At 40.0% G+C, this 17,090-nt stretch overlaps 1 protein-coding gene across 1 annotated transcript; it reads left to right on the top strand.

Moving 5' to 3' along the window:
* Positions 1–4: 4 nt before the first annotated feature.
* Positions 5–16,393, top strand: LOC141197671 (uncharacterized). The gene is made up of 2 exons (XM_073662758.1): positions 5–232; positions 13,910–16,393. Exon 2 carries the CDS (start codon positions 14,809–14,811, stop codon positions 15,943–15,945), a length of 1,137 nt encoding a protein of 378 aa, XP_073518859.1. The 5' UTR covers positions 5–232; positions 13,910–14,808; the 3' UTR covers positions 15,946–16,393.
* Positions 16,394–17,090: the final 697 nt, after the last annotated feature.

Here is a 17,090-nt window from a genome sequence, read left to right as displayed (position 1 = left end):
GGGTCACATGATCAGGGGCCTCAGTGGATGCACAGTGTGAGCTGTGCGGCTCCTGTACAGTGATATCCGGAGTGAAGACGCTACATGGAGACGTCTCCGCAGTCAGTGACATTTCCGGCATTATTTGCCCCTCACTACTGGCACGATTACCCCGCGCCGCCTTTTCTACAGTTTTATGTGAGGATGTAACGTGGGATTTTCTCTGCTTGGAGACAAATAGACGACACATGAGGTGATTATCACCAGTTACCTTGATAGACTATATTCAGAAGAGTCCGGCTAATGCTTCGTTCACATCAGCGGATTATAAATCGCTCTGATTTTCATCCCGAATAATTGGACAAGTATCATGCGAGTGTGAGATCTTTTTCTCGCCTGCATCCATATACAATGCGTTATTAACATCGTCTTTTACTGACTATAATCCTCTATGTAGCTTAAAGCTGGTTTACAAAATGAAGAAAAGAATCTTATATACAGATATCGATAGAAAGATATTAGAGATATGATAGATAACAGATAGATGTCCTGCAGATATATCATTTCACAACCCCCTATATATTATAAATTTGCATCCTTTAGAGCCTTTCATCTGGAACTAAAGGGAGTTGAGCCTTGTTTAACCTAATAAATAATTTAAAAAAAACAACATGGGGTCCCCCTATTTTTTTGTAACCAGCAAAGGTAAAGGAGACAGCTGAGAGCTGATATTATCAAGTTGGGAAGGTCCCTGGTTATTGGGCCCTCCCCAGCCTAAAAATACCAGCTCATAGCCACCCCAGAAGTGGCCCATCACATGAGATGCCCCAATTATGGATTTTTGCCTTTGCTCTTCCCTATTGCCCAGATGCATTGACAATTGATGTAAAGTATCTTGGGGTTAATGTCAGCTGTGGACTGTCAAAACTCACAGCTGGCATCAAACCCTGGTGATAGTAATGGAGAGGTGTCTATCAGACAACCCCATTACTGACCCAGTAATCAAAAATAAAAACACCCATGAAAAAATACTTAATTTGAATAAACACTCCCCAACACTTTTCCTGGTTCACTAATTTATTAACCCCCCCCCCAAAAAAGCATGCAGGTGGTCCAACGTAGTCCACCGAATCCGATGATGATGGGCATTTCCGCCATATATGTAATACAGACCAGTCTGCACCACCACACCGCCAGCACAAGTCCGAAGATGCTACGTAGCATAGTGTGACAATGGTACCATCTAGATAGAATCTTATCGTTTTTCTCCTGAGCACGGCAAGTAATAGATACTTTGTGGGAGAGTATGAATGTTTTTTGCCTATCCTTCTCTGAAATTTGACGACACAATTCCTTCTCACAACCCTAGTAAAGGGTAGAGGGTCATTGCTGGTATCCATTTGTGTTGCTTTGTGTATGCAAGATAGAAGTTTAGTACAAGGACCTACTTGAGTGATTAAGGGTTCAAACAGAGTGAGTTCATCCTTTATACTAGAAATATGTTAGAATTTATAAATGACCTGAGCTGGAAATAAGCCAGGCAGGATAGACTCCTAATTGGAAAGGAGCCGCGAAGTTCTATAAAGGAAGGAAAAGAGCCTGATCCCATGAGAATGTGTCTCAATCTAACCCCATGAGAATGTGTCTCAATCTAACCCCATAAGATCAGTCCCAGATTAGAAATGAGTCTGTATCTTAAGCAGAGGGAAAATCTGGGTTCCCAAACATTGGCATTAATGGACCCAACCTACGTGGTATAGACAATGAGATTAAGACTTGATCCCATGTTTTCAAAAAGTGTTGAGTGGGTATTGGTAATTGTTTAGTTTGTACATGTATTTAGTCAGTCAATCCAAGGTAGAGATGTGAGTATCCACGGATAGAGGTCCCCTTCCAGTTTCACTCATTGCTTATGTTCAACAGACGTGAACAAGTCCACTGCTCTCATAAGAATCAAAAAGATTGATGGTAATTTTTTTAGGTCAGGCATACTAGTACCCCCCTTTATTTTTTGGAACATCACAATATTTTAAAACGAATCCTAGACCTCAACATTCCCCATACAACCTAATAGCGTTGTTGAGATGTGTGAAAAAGGTCTGAGGAACACAGACAGGAACTGTCTGGAATATATAAAGAAGTTTTGGCAAAAAGTCCATTTTATCACATAAATACAACCAAACCAGGACAAGGGTTTGAAGTTAATTCATTAAAATTTGAAGAGTTTGTTCAAAGACAGTGATATAATTTAAACTACACAGATCATCCATGTTGCCTGGAATTTGTGTACTGAGGTGCTTAGGTGTGTCTTTCTGCCACTTAAAGGAAAAGTTAAAAATTAGCTGTTGTCTTATGTTATCGCTTCTGATTTAGAGTAGTTGACTTTAAAATCGCTTACTTGGCCAAATTCTTCAAATTCCTTTAGTATAGAAGGAAATTAGATAATTGGGTTTGAAAATAGAGCAACAAGGCATCTGCGTATAGAGCTAGTTTACAGTGATGTGAGCCTATAGTAACTCCACTAATATGTGGATTTTTTTCTAATGCTACCGTGAAATGTTCCATCACCAATGTGTATAGGAGAGGTGATAAGGGACACTCTTGCTTTGTCTCATTTTTAATAGAAAATGTGTCATACAGAAGGCCGTTTACCCTATCGCTTTAGGGTCAGTGTAGAAGGATAGAATTTTAGGTAACAAGAAAGAGCCCAACCCAATTTTTCGTAAGGTCCTCTTCAAGAAAGTCCAATGCATTCTGTCAAACACTTTTTCAGCATCCACAGAAACAAGGCACATTCGGATCCCCTGGTTTTTTTGCATGTGAAACTAACAATGTTTTATCTGTATTATCACGCACTTCTCTACCCTTAACGAAGCCAACCTGATCGTTGCTAACAATTGAAGGTAGGTAGTGGGAGAGCCATGGTGCAATTATATTAGAGAATATTTTGATGTATATATTAATGAAATTGGATGAACATTAGGGCAGGCGTTTAGTTCTTTTCCAGGCTTTGATAAAACTGTTATGTGAGCCTCAAGTGATTGGGGGGCAAAGGGGGAGTCTTCTGAGATATTATTGAACACTAATGGTAATAACAGAGGTGCAAACATGTTATAAAGTCTATTATTGAATCCATCTGCCCCAGGGCTCTTCCCGATAGGACAGGCTATTAAATCATTCCCTATCTGTTGTTCAGTGAAAGCTTTGTCTAGTACATCCTGCTCAGGGGTCTGTAAGGAAGGAAGGGCAGTGTACTTAATATATTTGTCAATTTTTGTTTCAAGAAAATTAGGTGGCATGTGATGGTGTTTTCCATGAATATTATGAAGTGAGCTATAACAGCAATGAAATGCGTCAGCTATGTAAGTGGGGTTATGAATTTATGGCAGTGGGGCTCTTTTTGTTTTGGATACATACAGCTCTGGCAAAAATTAAGAGACCACTGCAAAATTTTCAGTTTCTCTGATTTTTCTCTTTATAGGTATATTTTTGAGTAAAATGTACATTGTTGTTTTAATCTATAAACTACTGACATGTCTCCAAAATTCAAAGCTAAAAATTTGTATTTATTTGCAGCAAATGATAAAGTGTCAAAATACTAAAAAAGAAACACAGTGCTTTCAGACCTCAAATTACTCATGTTTTAAATGTGAAATCAATATTTGGTGGACTAACCATGATTTTTAATCACAGCTTTCATTCGTCTTGCCATGCTTTCCACCAGTCTTTCCATGCTTTCCAATAGAAAACTGTTCAGTGGTCTCTTAATTTTTGCCGGAGCCGTATGTCCTTTGCATCCGTAGATGTAACTTCCTTGTCAATGAGAGACCACATTTATCTGTGAATTCATACGAGTACCTTCGCATGCGATCTTGGCATTTTGTATACGTTTGATCTATTAAAGACCTTCGCTCCTTTCTTTTTTTCAATCAGATCATTTTTATTTAACAAAAGAAACAATTACCAACATTTTGTTTTTGCCATACAAATTTTGTGACAAAAAAAATAAAAAGAAAGAAAAAAGAAGTAAACAATACAAGAACCGGTTTACAATTATATAAATCCCAATATCGCTCTATAGTACAATGTTTTGGAATAGTAATTTTACATTTGTACATAAATATCTGAATACTTCCTGACGGCTTTTTTTCCCCTATTGGGACATCAAAACAAAAATAATCTATCTAAGAAAGGGCAATTGTGTGGACTGAGACAATTATTATTTGCTAACACCTTATGTATAAGGATATAAATTCCTGGTTTACTGCAGGGATATGTACAAATGGTCCAGTATAGTATTTCTGAAGCAATACCTGGGGTAATTAACCATTGCTCCCATATGTGTATGAATTTCTTGAGCGTTCCTTTAATATAAGCTCCACTTTCCAAGCATAGAGTGTTATTTATCCTGGATTTTAGTTCTGTTATCGTTGGGGGAGAATTGTCTATCCAATGTAGTGCCAACAACTATCTGGCTTGGAATAATATTCTTGAGCTACCTACAGCCATATGGGAGTCTGGATCTACGTCCTCTCCCAGGAGTCCTAGGATACAGATTTTAGGTTCAAACTGAAGTTGTATCCCAAATACAGATAGTACAAGAATGATCACCCCCTTCCAGTAGTCACCAATATTTACACATTTCCACGTCATATGCATCAGGTGGGCGTCCTTTTGAGCACATCTAGGACATGTGTCATTCGTTTGTATTTCAATTTTAAATAAAATACTTGGGGATATATATACCCTATGAATGAGAAGAATTCGAGACAATCTTTGTGACTCTGATAATGAAAGTTTCGGTGTCAAATCCAGTATTTCCCCCATTGCTCCTCAGATAAGGGACCCACATCCTCCTCCCATTTTTTCTTAACTATCAAAGGATATTTATCCAAATGTAGGGCCAGTAACTGCCTATAAAAAATGGATATTAGACCTTTTGTATCCAACGATGTAGTAATGGTATCTATTGGGTGATATCTATAAATCAGTATGGTGTTTATTTTAGTTGTGTACTATATGCAAGATGTATTTGCAGATATTGATAAAACACTGTATGCGGAAAGTTAAAATTTGCCTTTATTTGTTCAAACATCTTGAATAATCCATCCCTCAAGAGTTGTGACACCAAACATATACCCATAGCCTCCCACTCACTAACATTTTTTAGTTTATGTAGCTCTGGTAAGTTATAGTTGTGCCATAAAGAAGTATAGTTTGGGTACTTTCCAATTCCCAGAATATTTTTACCCCTATCCCACGTCTTATATATTAACTTTAGTGTACAACATTTTAAGTCATTTTCTCGAGGAGGCCCCATAGCTAGTACTGAGAATGGAAGCTTCCACTTGGTTCCTTCCATAAGTAGGTGCCCTGAAATTACACAATATTTGCAAGTACCCCAGCCAAGAAACTACTTTAGCTCCCTTCTAGCGTTAAGGAGGTCTACATATACCAGGAAGGAAGCAGATCATTTATGTTGTTTGTCAAGGAGATCAATCCGCTCAAGCAAATGGGAGACTTTAGCTGTTCTCTCCTTTTTTTTAGCCTTTATCTATGTTTTATTATTATCCCTCTGAGGACGCATGTGAGTGCTTCCCATTTAAATGGTAAGGCAGTTTCATCATGCTCATATATTTGAAGGAGTCTATATTCTCAAGAAGGTCTGAGACACAGAGTGAGTCCTTCAGTAGATTATCATTTAGGTTCCAACATCTGAAGCCTTGGTGGAGTCAGGTATAGTCAGATTACAATACACAGGAGCATGCTCTGACCATACAGTAGTTCCTACCTGAGATGTAGGTTGCCATGTGGGCAAGTGACGGCTAATTAAGAAAAGGACTATATGGCTATGCATATTGTGTAAAGGAGAATAATAGGTATAATCCTTTACGTCTGGATGTAGTATCCTCCATACATCGACCGGTTGAGATCGGAGCACGTTTAGCAAAGCTTTTGTTTGTGTTTTAGATTTGTGACACCAGCCCAGGGACGCGTCTAAAGAAGGGTCCAAGACAAAATTAATGTCACCTCCAATGATGATAAGGTCCTCCGCAAAATATTTTAATTTGTTTAAGTAATGACGGCATGTCTTAATTTGGTCACAATTAGGGAGATAGAAGTTTTCCAAAGTCAAAATTTTGGAGTAGACGGAGATCTTAACAAACACGAACCTCCTCTCCGTGTCAGACAGTGTTTCTACAATAGTATGCAGCAGTGATCTGTGGCGGCCTATACTCAGCACCTTAGACTTCAAAACAGCATTTTTCTGGGACGCCAAGATGAATAATATCTATTAGTAAACTGAGGTACAGTATATGATCGCCTTTAAAGCGTGACTCCTGAAGAAAGAGAAAATGTACGTGCTGTTTATGCCTACAATAAAACACTTGTGCTCCTTTCTCTGGAACATTAAGTCCTCTGACATTTAATGAACAAGTTTTGAGTTGTGCCATATTATATGAAAAAAAGGGGTAATGGAAGAGAGAAAGGTTAAGAAAAAAGAGGAAGTATAGACGGTAGATAGTAACGTCTACCGCTCAGTGTCTAAGAAGTATAGATTATGAATATATCAAAACAGTAGGAAATTGCGAAACAAGCAGATCCCAATGCAAGTCCCTAACTGGGGGTTGTCTTTACAGGCGTAAGTCAAACGTTCAGTTCTAGGATTCCTATTAGGTGGAACCATGGAATATAAAGCAAGTAATGTAATACAGCCTGATATTACAGTAGTATCATGTGAACTCAACTTATATGCTGGTCTAAGATCTTATATGAACTTAGCCTATGTAACATCATAAAAATCCTGTGTAAGAATACAATTACTGGAGATAATAAAGGGAAACATATGAGGAGATTTATTATTTTACAGTATTTCGTTTTCCTTTTTACATCTAGTAATAAAACCTATATATTTTAGGCTACAGACAACAAGCAGTTTCTTCATTGGAGTCTGCAGCTGAACACGTTTCTCATAGACTCATCTTCCATAAAGCTAATTCTCTTCTTATTTACCGACACTGGAATCGGCATTAGCAATACAGCAGGAGATATTCATTACACGTAACATGAGAAATAACTACTTCATGAGGACGACATTCATCTTCTACTACGGCTCTAGAAACATATTTAGCCAGAGTGCTTCACTGACTACATCTCCACCAGTCGTCTATATGAATGTTTCCCATCTTCCCTGGACTGTAATCTTCTATCACATTAGATCTCATGTTTGATTCACACACAGAAGTTTGAGGATTTGACACATGGTAAGGTTTTTAATATTACACAGAGTAGGACTATCCTGAATGGGTTCACCTTGCCATGGTGGGATAGCTTTCATGCTATTTTTGATCAAAAACAGACCGCCAGGGGGAGCCGCCTGAAAAATGCTCGAGTTTCCCATAGACTTACATTGGGCTCGTTGCTCGGGTCGAGCACCCGAGTATTCCAATATGCTCAACCCGAGCATCGAGCACCATAGCATTTTAGTGCTCGCCCATCACTAGTTCTGAGTTTAAATCCCTGATGCAGAAAAAATAAACTTTTGTTTTTTAAATGATGTTGGATAGCACACAAACTTCACTGATGCTTGGCTTTGATATCTGACTTTTCTCACACATCAGAATAAGAATCACAATTACTAAGTATTATCATGGTTAATATCATAAGCCAAGAAAAACCTGTAGGGACACTGAACTTTTTATTATTAATTATTATTATTATTACTATTATTATTACTATTATCCTTTCAAACAAAAACTATGTGACACAGATGCCTTACCATTAAACTGTAGGTTCATTATTTGATTATTTAGGTAGTGATATATAATTATAATATAATTATAATAATTACATAGCAAAATTAAATTGGGAGTTTGCAGCCAGTTCTTGGGTGGATGGAAAGAAAAATTGACAAAAAAGAAATGTTATCATTAGACCCCTTTAAGAAATTATGCAAATGAACAGTCACTTGGAAATAGATATGTAGTAAATTAGTACCTCCCAATTTACTTTGGCTATGTAATTTACCATGCAAATACACAGCGTGTCTGAAACTCTTAACACGTCAGGATGACAATCAAAATGTCAGATATTAAAAGTAAAACACCCCTGTAGTTTGTGTGCTAAATAGGGATAGTTAAAAAAAAACATAATATAACAATAACAATATTTCTATTGGGATTTGAACTGTGGCACTTTAGTTTCAGAGGCTGATGCCTTACTATTGAGCTATCCAGGCAAGTGATAGTAACTGGCAGCTTTTCTTGTCTTATGAGATCAACCGTGAAAATACTCAGGTTGACTAAAAGTCATTGTAATTCTGATGCTGATGTTTGAAGAAAGTCACACATCAGACTCACACATCAAAATCAAACATCATTTGAATTTGTCTTGCTTGCAGTCTGTGCATAAGTCCCAATGAGTTTCAATCAGATTTGCACTGAAAAGCATATAACCAGATGGAACTCCTAGGTTTCTTCAACTGAGTTAATAGCTCAGTGGTTAGTGCACTGGTGTCTTGATACAGAATTTTAGGTTCAAGTCCCATCAGCGAACAGTGACTTTTTTTTGTTTATTGTTATTATTACTACAGTTGTAAAAGTCACTTATCAAAATCACTTTTCAGAAACACTTGTCAGACAGGGTATTTAGCCTCAAACTGACATCATTATGATGTTTGATTTTGATATCTGATCATGTCCTAAAATGGACACTGTACTCCTGTGACTGTGTTAACCCCTCTAGTTGCTGGATGCTTCTGGAGCACAACACTTCCTGTCTCATGTGCTTGTGTTACTGCTAATAGTTGCTGAATGCTTTTAAAGCAACAGCACTACTTCTGCATGTCACACTCTGCAACAGCACTACTTCTGCATGTCACAACGGGAATTGCAGAAAATGACCTTGGTGGATGACGTTCAGGCCTTCCTAACGGTGTTTGAAAGGGTCACTGAGAGGAAAAACTTGCGCAAGAGCAGTGGGCTGAGATATTGGCGCCATACTTGACGGGAGAGCCCCAGAAGGTGTACTATGATTTAGCTTTGCAGGACGCCAAAGGGTATGGCAAGCTAAAAACTGAGATTCTCGCCCACTTGGGGGTGACAATGACTATCAGGGCGCAGTGGGTTCACCGCTGGGGTAATCACCGGGACAAACCACCTTGCTTCCAAATGTTTGACCTGTTGCACCTGGTCCAGAAGTTGCTGGTACCGGATTCCCCTACACTTGCGCAGATGGTAGAGAGGGTGGTGATGGACCGGTTTGTGCACTCCCTGCCAAGGTCCATACAGGCTTGGGTTGCCCAGGGTGATCCCTGGAATGCAGATGACCTGGTTGGACTGGTCAAGAGATACCAGGGGGTTGAAGGTTCCTTGGGAAAGCAGCCCACTCCATACTGGGGTTCCCAACAGGGGGCGGAGACTCAAATGGGGGTGGGCCATCCAAGGTCCAAAGGGGCGGAGGAGGTGGTGCCTAAGGTCCCTACAGGTGATGTCGTTTACTGGAGGTGCCATGGCCCAGGCCATATAGCCGCCCATTGTCCGCTGAGTCGATAGACTGCAGCATATGACGCCATTGTTCATATTAAGCTTATCCGACCTGCAGTGTGAAATGTCAACCCAGCGAGGGGCCACAAGCATGTTCTGTGAAGGTGAACAGACAGGAGGTAACGGCACTGCTAGAATCCGGGAGTCTGGTGACCCTTATGATGGCCACCCTTCCTCTTCAAATGATCCCGGGGAAAAAAAATTGGCGTTCGGTGCATTCATGGTAATGCTAAGGACTAGCCCATGGCCAGAGTAGACACTGAAATGGCTCACGGTACTGAGTCCCACAAGGTCGGCGTCGTTCAGGACTTGTTGCACCCTATTACTATAGGCTGGGACTTTTGTTTGTTTTGGGATGCGTGGGGGAAGAGTTCTGGGTTCGCTGGCTCAGATAAGAAACCAGTTAACCCTGAGGAGGTATCACCACACCCAGATTCAGACAGGTTTCCCTTTTGTGTCCTTATTGGGGATAAGGAGGTAGTGCCCCCCGAGTCTGCCATTCCGGAGTTAGGGGTGACCAGTGAGAATTTTGGGTTTGCCCAACATAGGGACCTAACTCTGAAGGAAGCCTTTAATAATGTCACTGTTATAAATGGGGTTACACAGGAGCCGGGGGTTGACACAAGGTTTCCCCATTTTATGATGAGTGGGGAGTCGTACCGGGTCAAGAAAGTGAGGGAGGAGCGAGTGGAGCAGTTAATAGTGCCGGGCCCCTATAGACAGAAGGTGTTGGACATGGCCCATTGACATGTCTTGGGGAGATATCTGGGAGTGGAAAAAACGCAGGAATAGATTGTGCAGAGGTTCTATTGGCCCGGATGTAAGTATTGCAAGTCTTGCCCTACACGCCAGTTAACCACCTCTCACTTTCGAAGTCCCCTTGTGCCTTTGCCCATTATTGTAGAGCATTCAAGAGAATTGCTATGGAAATTGGTTGGTTCCATGATTGAATCTGCTCGTGGGCAACATCAAAATACACTGCTCAAAAAAATAAAGGGAAAACTCAAATAACACATCCTAGATCTGAATGAATGAAATATTCTCATTGAATACTTTGTTCTGTACAAAGTTGAATGTGCTGACAACAAAATCACACAAAAATCATCAGTGAAATCAAATTTATTAACCAATGGAGGCCTGGATTTGGAGCCACCCCCAAAATTAAAGTGGAAAAACACACTACAGGCTGATCCAACTTTGATGTAATGTCGTTAAAACAAGTCAAAATGAGGCTCAGTATTGTGTGTGGCCTCCACGTGCCTGTTTGACCTCCCTACAACGCCTGGGCATGCTCCTGATGAGGTTGTGGATGGTCTGCTGTGGGATCTCCTCCCAGACCTGGACTAAAGCATCCGCCAACTCCTGGACAGTCTGTGGTGCAATGTGACGTTGGTGGAAATTTGCTCACTGAGTTCCTTTGGAGCTTGTGAATCCAGTCTGGAAATCCACTCACTTTCCATTTTGAGGATACATCTAATGAGATCACCTCCTCTCACATTGGGTTTAACCACCTCAATGATGCAAAAGGAGATGTCTCTGGTTTCACCTCAATGTACACTGTTCATGTGTCTCACTAATGAGGTGTCCCGGCCATGGCGTATTTCGCCCAAATGCCCCCCCCCACAATCCTCTTGGTCGTGCATACATAATCTAGGGGGCAGTTGCATGTGGCCACATATACAAGTCCTGAGGTTTTACAGTTGGAATAATCCCTCTGGAAAAAGGCTTCAACCGAAGATGAACTCGAGAAAGATTTATATGGTCTCATCCAATTACATGTACAACTTTCTCCACAACTAAAGAAACCACAGATTCTTCTACCTAGCCAAGTTTTTATAGAAACTATGCACTAAACGGTCCATAATTGACCAACCCTTTATGAAAGATATTGTGGGAGTAGATCCCACAGCACCCTCAGGTCAGGGTCGACCACAAGTACATACTAGTGTTTTCTGAGGATATTAAAGATAAGGTCACTCTGATTGTGACAAGTTCCTACTACTTGTGTTATCCCATATTTTTCTTGGTCTCTTGGTTAGGCATGGAGGAGTGTCTGTCTCTCCTGTTTTTCTGCAAACAATTGTGCTTAATCCAAAATGTACTGTGGGTACCTTTTTCATTGAATCTGGTGTTCATGTCTATTGCCTGTATATTAATATCTGTGACATTAGAGCAGTTTCTACTCAACTGTAAAAATTGGCCCTTGGATATTGCTTGTTTTTTTTTAGTAATTTAATAGTTTATTAGTGCTCATAGGTTAATGGTAAATGAGTGTCCCTAGGGTCCCATCCCGTTCTTTCTTGAGTAAGGCAAGTGGTAATAATTAATCTCTGATATAAATCTAAGGCCCACTCTATGTATATTGAGTTCCCTGACAAATTCAAGAAATTGCTCACTCGTCTCTGACCAGATGATAAAAATGTTGTCAATATATCTATATCATACCCCAATATATGGATGCCACCACTTATGATCATCCTTGAATATTATGGTTTCCTCCTATGAGCCCAGGAATAGGTTAGCATACGAGGGGGCACAGGGGGCTCGCCATCGCAGTACCCCTGAACTGGTGGAAGTACTTCCTGTCAAAAAGAAATATGTTATGAGTAAGAGTGAGTTTTAGAAGATCCTCCATGAAGTCATTATGTCTGCTACACTCTATTGATCTCGATTTCAAGAAACGTCTTACTCCTCTGATATCATCCTCATGCGGTATATTACTGTACAAAGCCTCGATATCTAGTAAGGCCTGCTCCCCTACATGCAAGTATACATGCTCGAGGGTCTACATGTAGGGGAGCAGGCAAAGGGAAAACCATTTTCCAGAGGGATAATTCCAACTGCAGGACCTCAGGCGGTACTGTGGAAATATTATACTGTGTGAGGGGGGATGGTGCTAGTGTAGGAATATAATATACACCTGTTTAAATGGAATGTGTTCATTCCCTTATAATCTTAACATATTTCATGTTCATCCCATGTGCAAGATACACAAGAAATCCATAATATCTCTCCATATGTTTGGACCTGTAAGTTTTTATGTTCATTCTTTTTATTTATTCCTGATCTTCATTCTTTTTAGTATGTCCCGGAACATTAAACTTTGTGGGGGGCATCATACATCCTGCATAAGGGGCATAATGGGGGCATTACACTGTGTGGGGGGCATCATACATCCTGCATAAGGGGCATAATGGGGGCATTACACTGTGTGGGGGCATCAAACATCCTACATAAGGGGCATAATGGGGGCATTACACTGTGTGGGGGCATCATACATACTGCATAAGGGGCATAATGGGGGCATCATACATACTACATAAGGGGCATAACACTGTGTGGGGGCATCATACATACTGCATAAGGGGCATAATGGGGGCATTACACTGTGTGGGGGCATCATACATACGGCATAAGGGGCATAATGGGGGCATTACACTGTGGGGGCATCATACATCCTGCATAAGGGGCATAATGGGGGCATTACACTGTATTGGGGCATCATACATCCTGCATAAGGGTCATTCCACATCAAGTGGACCAGTTTTAAAAGTCGTCCCCACTCAACCTTCTCCGATTTTGTTGAAAATTTATAAGGATGTACATGTATGTTTGAAAAGAGGTTCTGTAAATTTTTAGGGCCAGATCTCAAATACATTGGGCACTGTTGACCTTTCACTGGAGGTTCCACCAAGCCTGCGGCTTCAGCTAAGAGGATTTTGCAAACTTTGCCACATAGCCATTAGAGTTCTATACTGGCTATGATGCTGAAATTTGGCATACTAGCTCAACTTTTGCTGCTAAACAAGATAAAATTATTACCGGCTATGACAAAACAATATTTCGGCCGCAATTTTGTGTCAAAGTAGCTTGTAAAACGCGTCGTATAAAATTTATGCCAAGCTTTGCCCATATATAACTCAAGACCAAAAACCAATAGTAACTGGTGCTTTGCCCTGTACACCAAACATCTACATGACTTTGCATTGCTGTAATATCACGGCCAAACCATGTGTATTTGTGGAAATATTCACACCCACATATGATGAAAAACTTAAAAAAAACGAATTTTACCTATTTTTAGATCAAATTTCTCAAAAAGGGTACCCCTAAAATATATTAATTCTGATATCATTAGAAAGAGCACATTTTTCTCTATAAGGATCATTGTTTTTTTTTTGGAGTCTCTCAGTTTAAGAAAAGAAAAATGCCACTGAACATGGTGTTAATGCATTGATTTTGTGTTTGATTTTCAGATTCTTATCACGTTACAGAGTTGTATTGTTGCTAGCAATGTCTATTATAATCAAAAACCTATAAACCTTTTTGTTTATGAAGTTATTGACTATTGTTACATTTTAATGCATATATTATTTATTTTTTAGCGATGGAGAATGAAATTGATGAAGAATCGGCCCAGTGCTCTATCGGCCTTGCGAACAATTCGAAGTGCCACCTTAAGACATTCACCCATAGCAAGGATGAGTTGAAATTGTTTACAAGCTTTGGATTGGATGAACAGAAATTGCTGTGTCGACGAGTGGGACTAAATTTTGACGAACATTCACAAATCTGTTTACACCATGAAGCTTCATTCTTGACCAAATATGAGCATTTGCAAAAATCGTGTTGCAATCCTTTTGGGAAGAAAGGTCATAACACCAAAAAGAATTTGAACGAATTTACAAAGAATGATGTGAAGCCTGGTCAGAAGATGTGTGCATCATGTCGAAAAGAATTTGCTAACAGGAAAAAATCAGCTGATCCAGTTTCCTCTGAATCAGATCCAGATGGAATGGAATGTTCTCCTGAAAGTCTAAATTCAAGCTTAACATCCATTGGCATCTCTCCTCTGAAATATCCACGGGTAAGCCAGCGGGATTCACTTGGATATGCAAGGAGAAAGATAAGCCAGGTACAAAATGCATTTTCTAGCAAGATTGCTTCAATTGGAGGGCTTGAGCCGAAAGACATTGAGCAAACAAAAACAGCACAGTGCAAAATGTGTCTGGATTACAATCACCTTTTGGCAGATTTGAAGCAAAAGCTGCAGGTGTCCAGTCGGGCAGAAAAGGTCCAAATCTTGACATTGGCACTTAAAAGTTGGTCCATTAAGGCTATATCAGACGAATTCGGTGTCTCTGAACGAATGGTCAAACAAGCTTGAAAGCTTAAATGTGAACATGTGATCTTAGCCTTACCTAGAATCAAGTGTGGCAAGAAAGTTTCTGAGGAAGTGAAGAAAAAGGTGCAGGCATTTTTTGAGGATGATGAATTCAGTCGAATGTGCCCTGGTAAAAAAGACTATGTATCAGTGCGAATAGCAGGAGAAAAAAAGCAGATGCAAAAGCGACTATTACTGAGCAATATGAGGGAAATGTTTGTTGCCTATCAGGATCGGAATGGCCCTGAAATTGGATTTTCCAAGTTTTGTGAGCTTCGGCCAAAGTGGTGCATAACCGTTGGATCTGCTGGAACACATTCCGTTTGTGTGTGTACCATTCACCAAAATGTCAAACTAAGGCTTGCAGCATGCCCAATCAATGATGACTACAAAGAGCTCATATGCAAAATGGTCTGTGGAATTGAATCCAAGGACTGTATGCTTGGCCGTTGTGATAAATGCCTGGGTCCTGAAGTTTTAAAAGAATTTCTAGTCAATGTGTTTGTCAACAGTGACCCTGAAGATATTATTGAGTTCAAACAATGGATTCACACTGATCGAGACAGGCCTGATACCAAACAACTGACTATAGAAGATTTCATTGAAGAATTGGTTTTGAAAATTTCTAAACTTTGTAGCCATCACTACATCGCCAAGCATCAAAGTAGCTATTTGAAATCGTTGAAGGAAAATCTGAGACCTGGAGAGCTTGTGATCCTTATGGACTTTGCTGAAAATTACTCATTTATTGTTCAAGATGCCATTCAAGGTTTCCACTGGGAAAATAGTCAAGCTACAGTACACACATTTGTAATTTACTTCAAGGAGTTAAATGGTGAAGCTGCGCAGAACATCAGCTTGTGCATAATCAGTGATTGCTCACGACATGACACAGTTGCAGTCCACACTTTCTTAACAGTAATTGTGGAGTATCTCAAGACTCTCATCTATGGGATTCGTCATATCCACTACTTCAGCGATGGATCTGCAGCCCAGTACAAAAATTTCAAAAATTTTCTCAACTTGTGCCACCACAATGCTGATTTCAATATCAGCGCTGAATGGAATTTTTTTGGTACCAGTCATGGAAAGTCGCCCTGTGATGGGATAAGAGGGACAGCAAAGAGGTTGGCAGCTCGTGCCAGTCTTCCACGCCCAACTGAAAACCAAATACTGACCCCTGTGGATTTATTCAACTTTTGCAACGAGCAACTGCATGGAATCAATTTTTTTTTTTGTTCCAAAAGAAAAAATTGACGAAATACGGGTAGTTCAAGAGGAAAGGTTCAAAGATGGACATACAATTGCTGGAACAAGAGAAAATCACCAGTTTGTGCCAATTGATGACAAAAAGATTCGCATTTCAAGGGTGTCAAATGACCCATCATCTTTCATTGCCCATGTAGATAGATCTGTCAGATCAGAAATGCCTTTTGTGCCAATTGCAAACCTCCAGCCAGGGCAATACATTGCCTGCATTTACGATAGGAACTGGTGGATTGGAAATATTTCTGAAATTTCAGACGACGACCATGATGCATTAATAAATTTTATGCATCCTCAAGGACCAGCTAGCTTCTTTCACTGGCCTGTGAGAAATGATACATGCTGGATTCCCGAGCAGTCAATCATTGCAATAATTCCAGCACCAGCTGCAACAGCAATGGGCCGACAATACAGCTTCTCTGATCCGATTATGTTGCAAATTCAGCAGCAATTCCAGACCACTTAGACCGAACATTATGGCTTGGGAACCAACAAAAGATACCCAATATTAGGCTTGGGATCCTAGGCAAAGACACCCACCCTCAGGCTTCGGAACCTGCGATAAAGAGACCGCCCGCGGCTGGCCTTGCACGGCTATCGGCCATGGCTCCTAGGCGATGGGGCTGCCAATTCTCGAAAGACAGCATTGTTACAAATCTTAATAGGATTATAATACCAATTCTTAGGGAATTGGTTGTGGTATAACCACCATGGATGAACGCAAGGGTTTGAATAGTGCAGTTACCATTCATTGCTTATTAATAAATAACACCATGTTCAGCGGCATTTTTCTTTTCTTAAACTGAGAGACTCCAAAAAAAACAAAAACAATGATCCTTGTAGAGAAAAATGTGCTCTTTCTAATGATATCAGAATTAATATATTTTAGGGGTACCCTTTTTGAGAGATTTGACCTAAAAAAAGGTAAAATTCGGTTTTTTAAAGTTTTTCATCATATGTGGGTGTGAATATTTCCACAAATACATATGATTTGACCGTGATATTGCAGCAATGCAAAGTCATGTAGATGTTTGGTGTACAGGGCAAAGCACCAGTGTTACTATTGGTTTTTGGTCTTGAGTTATATATGGGCAAAGTTTGGCATAAATTTTATGCGACGCGTTTTACAAGCTACT

Source organism: Phyllobates terribilis, unplaced genomic scaffold (assembly GCF_046119375.1).
Source record: "Phyllobates terribilis strain yellow unplaced genomic scaffold, ASM4611937v1 Scaffold_85__1_contigs__length_6476398, whole genome shotgun sequence".
Taxonomy (NCBI): domain Eukaryota; kingdom Metazoa; phylum Chordata; class Amphibia; order Anura; family Dendrobatidae; genus Phyllobates; species Phyllobates terribilis.
The sequence above is the reverse complement of the archived record's forward strand: the minus strand, read 5'-3'. Positions and strand labels throughout refer to the sequence as shown.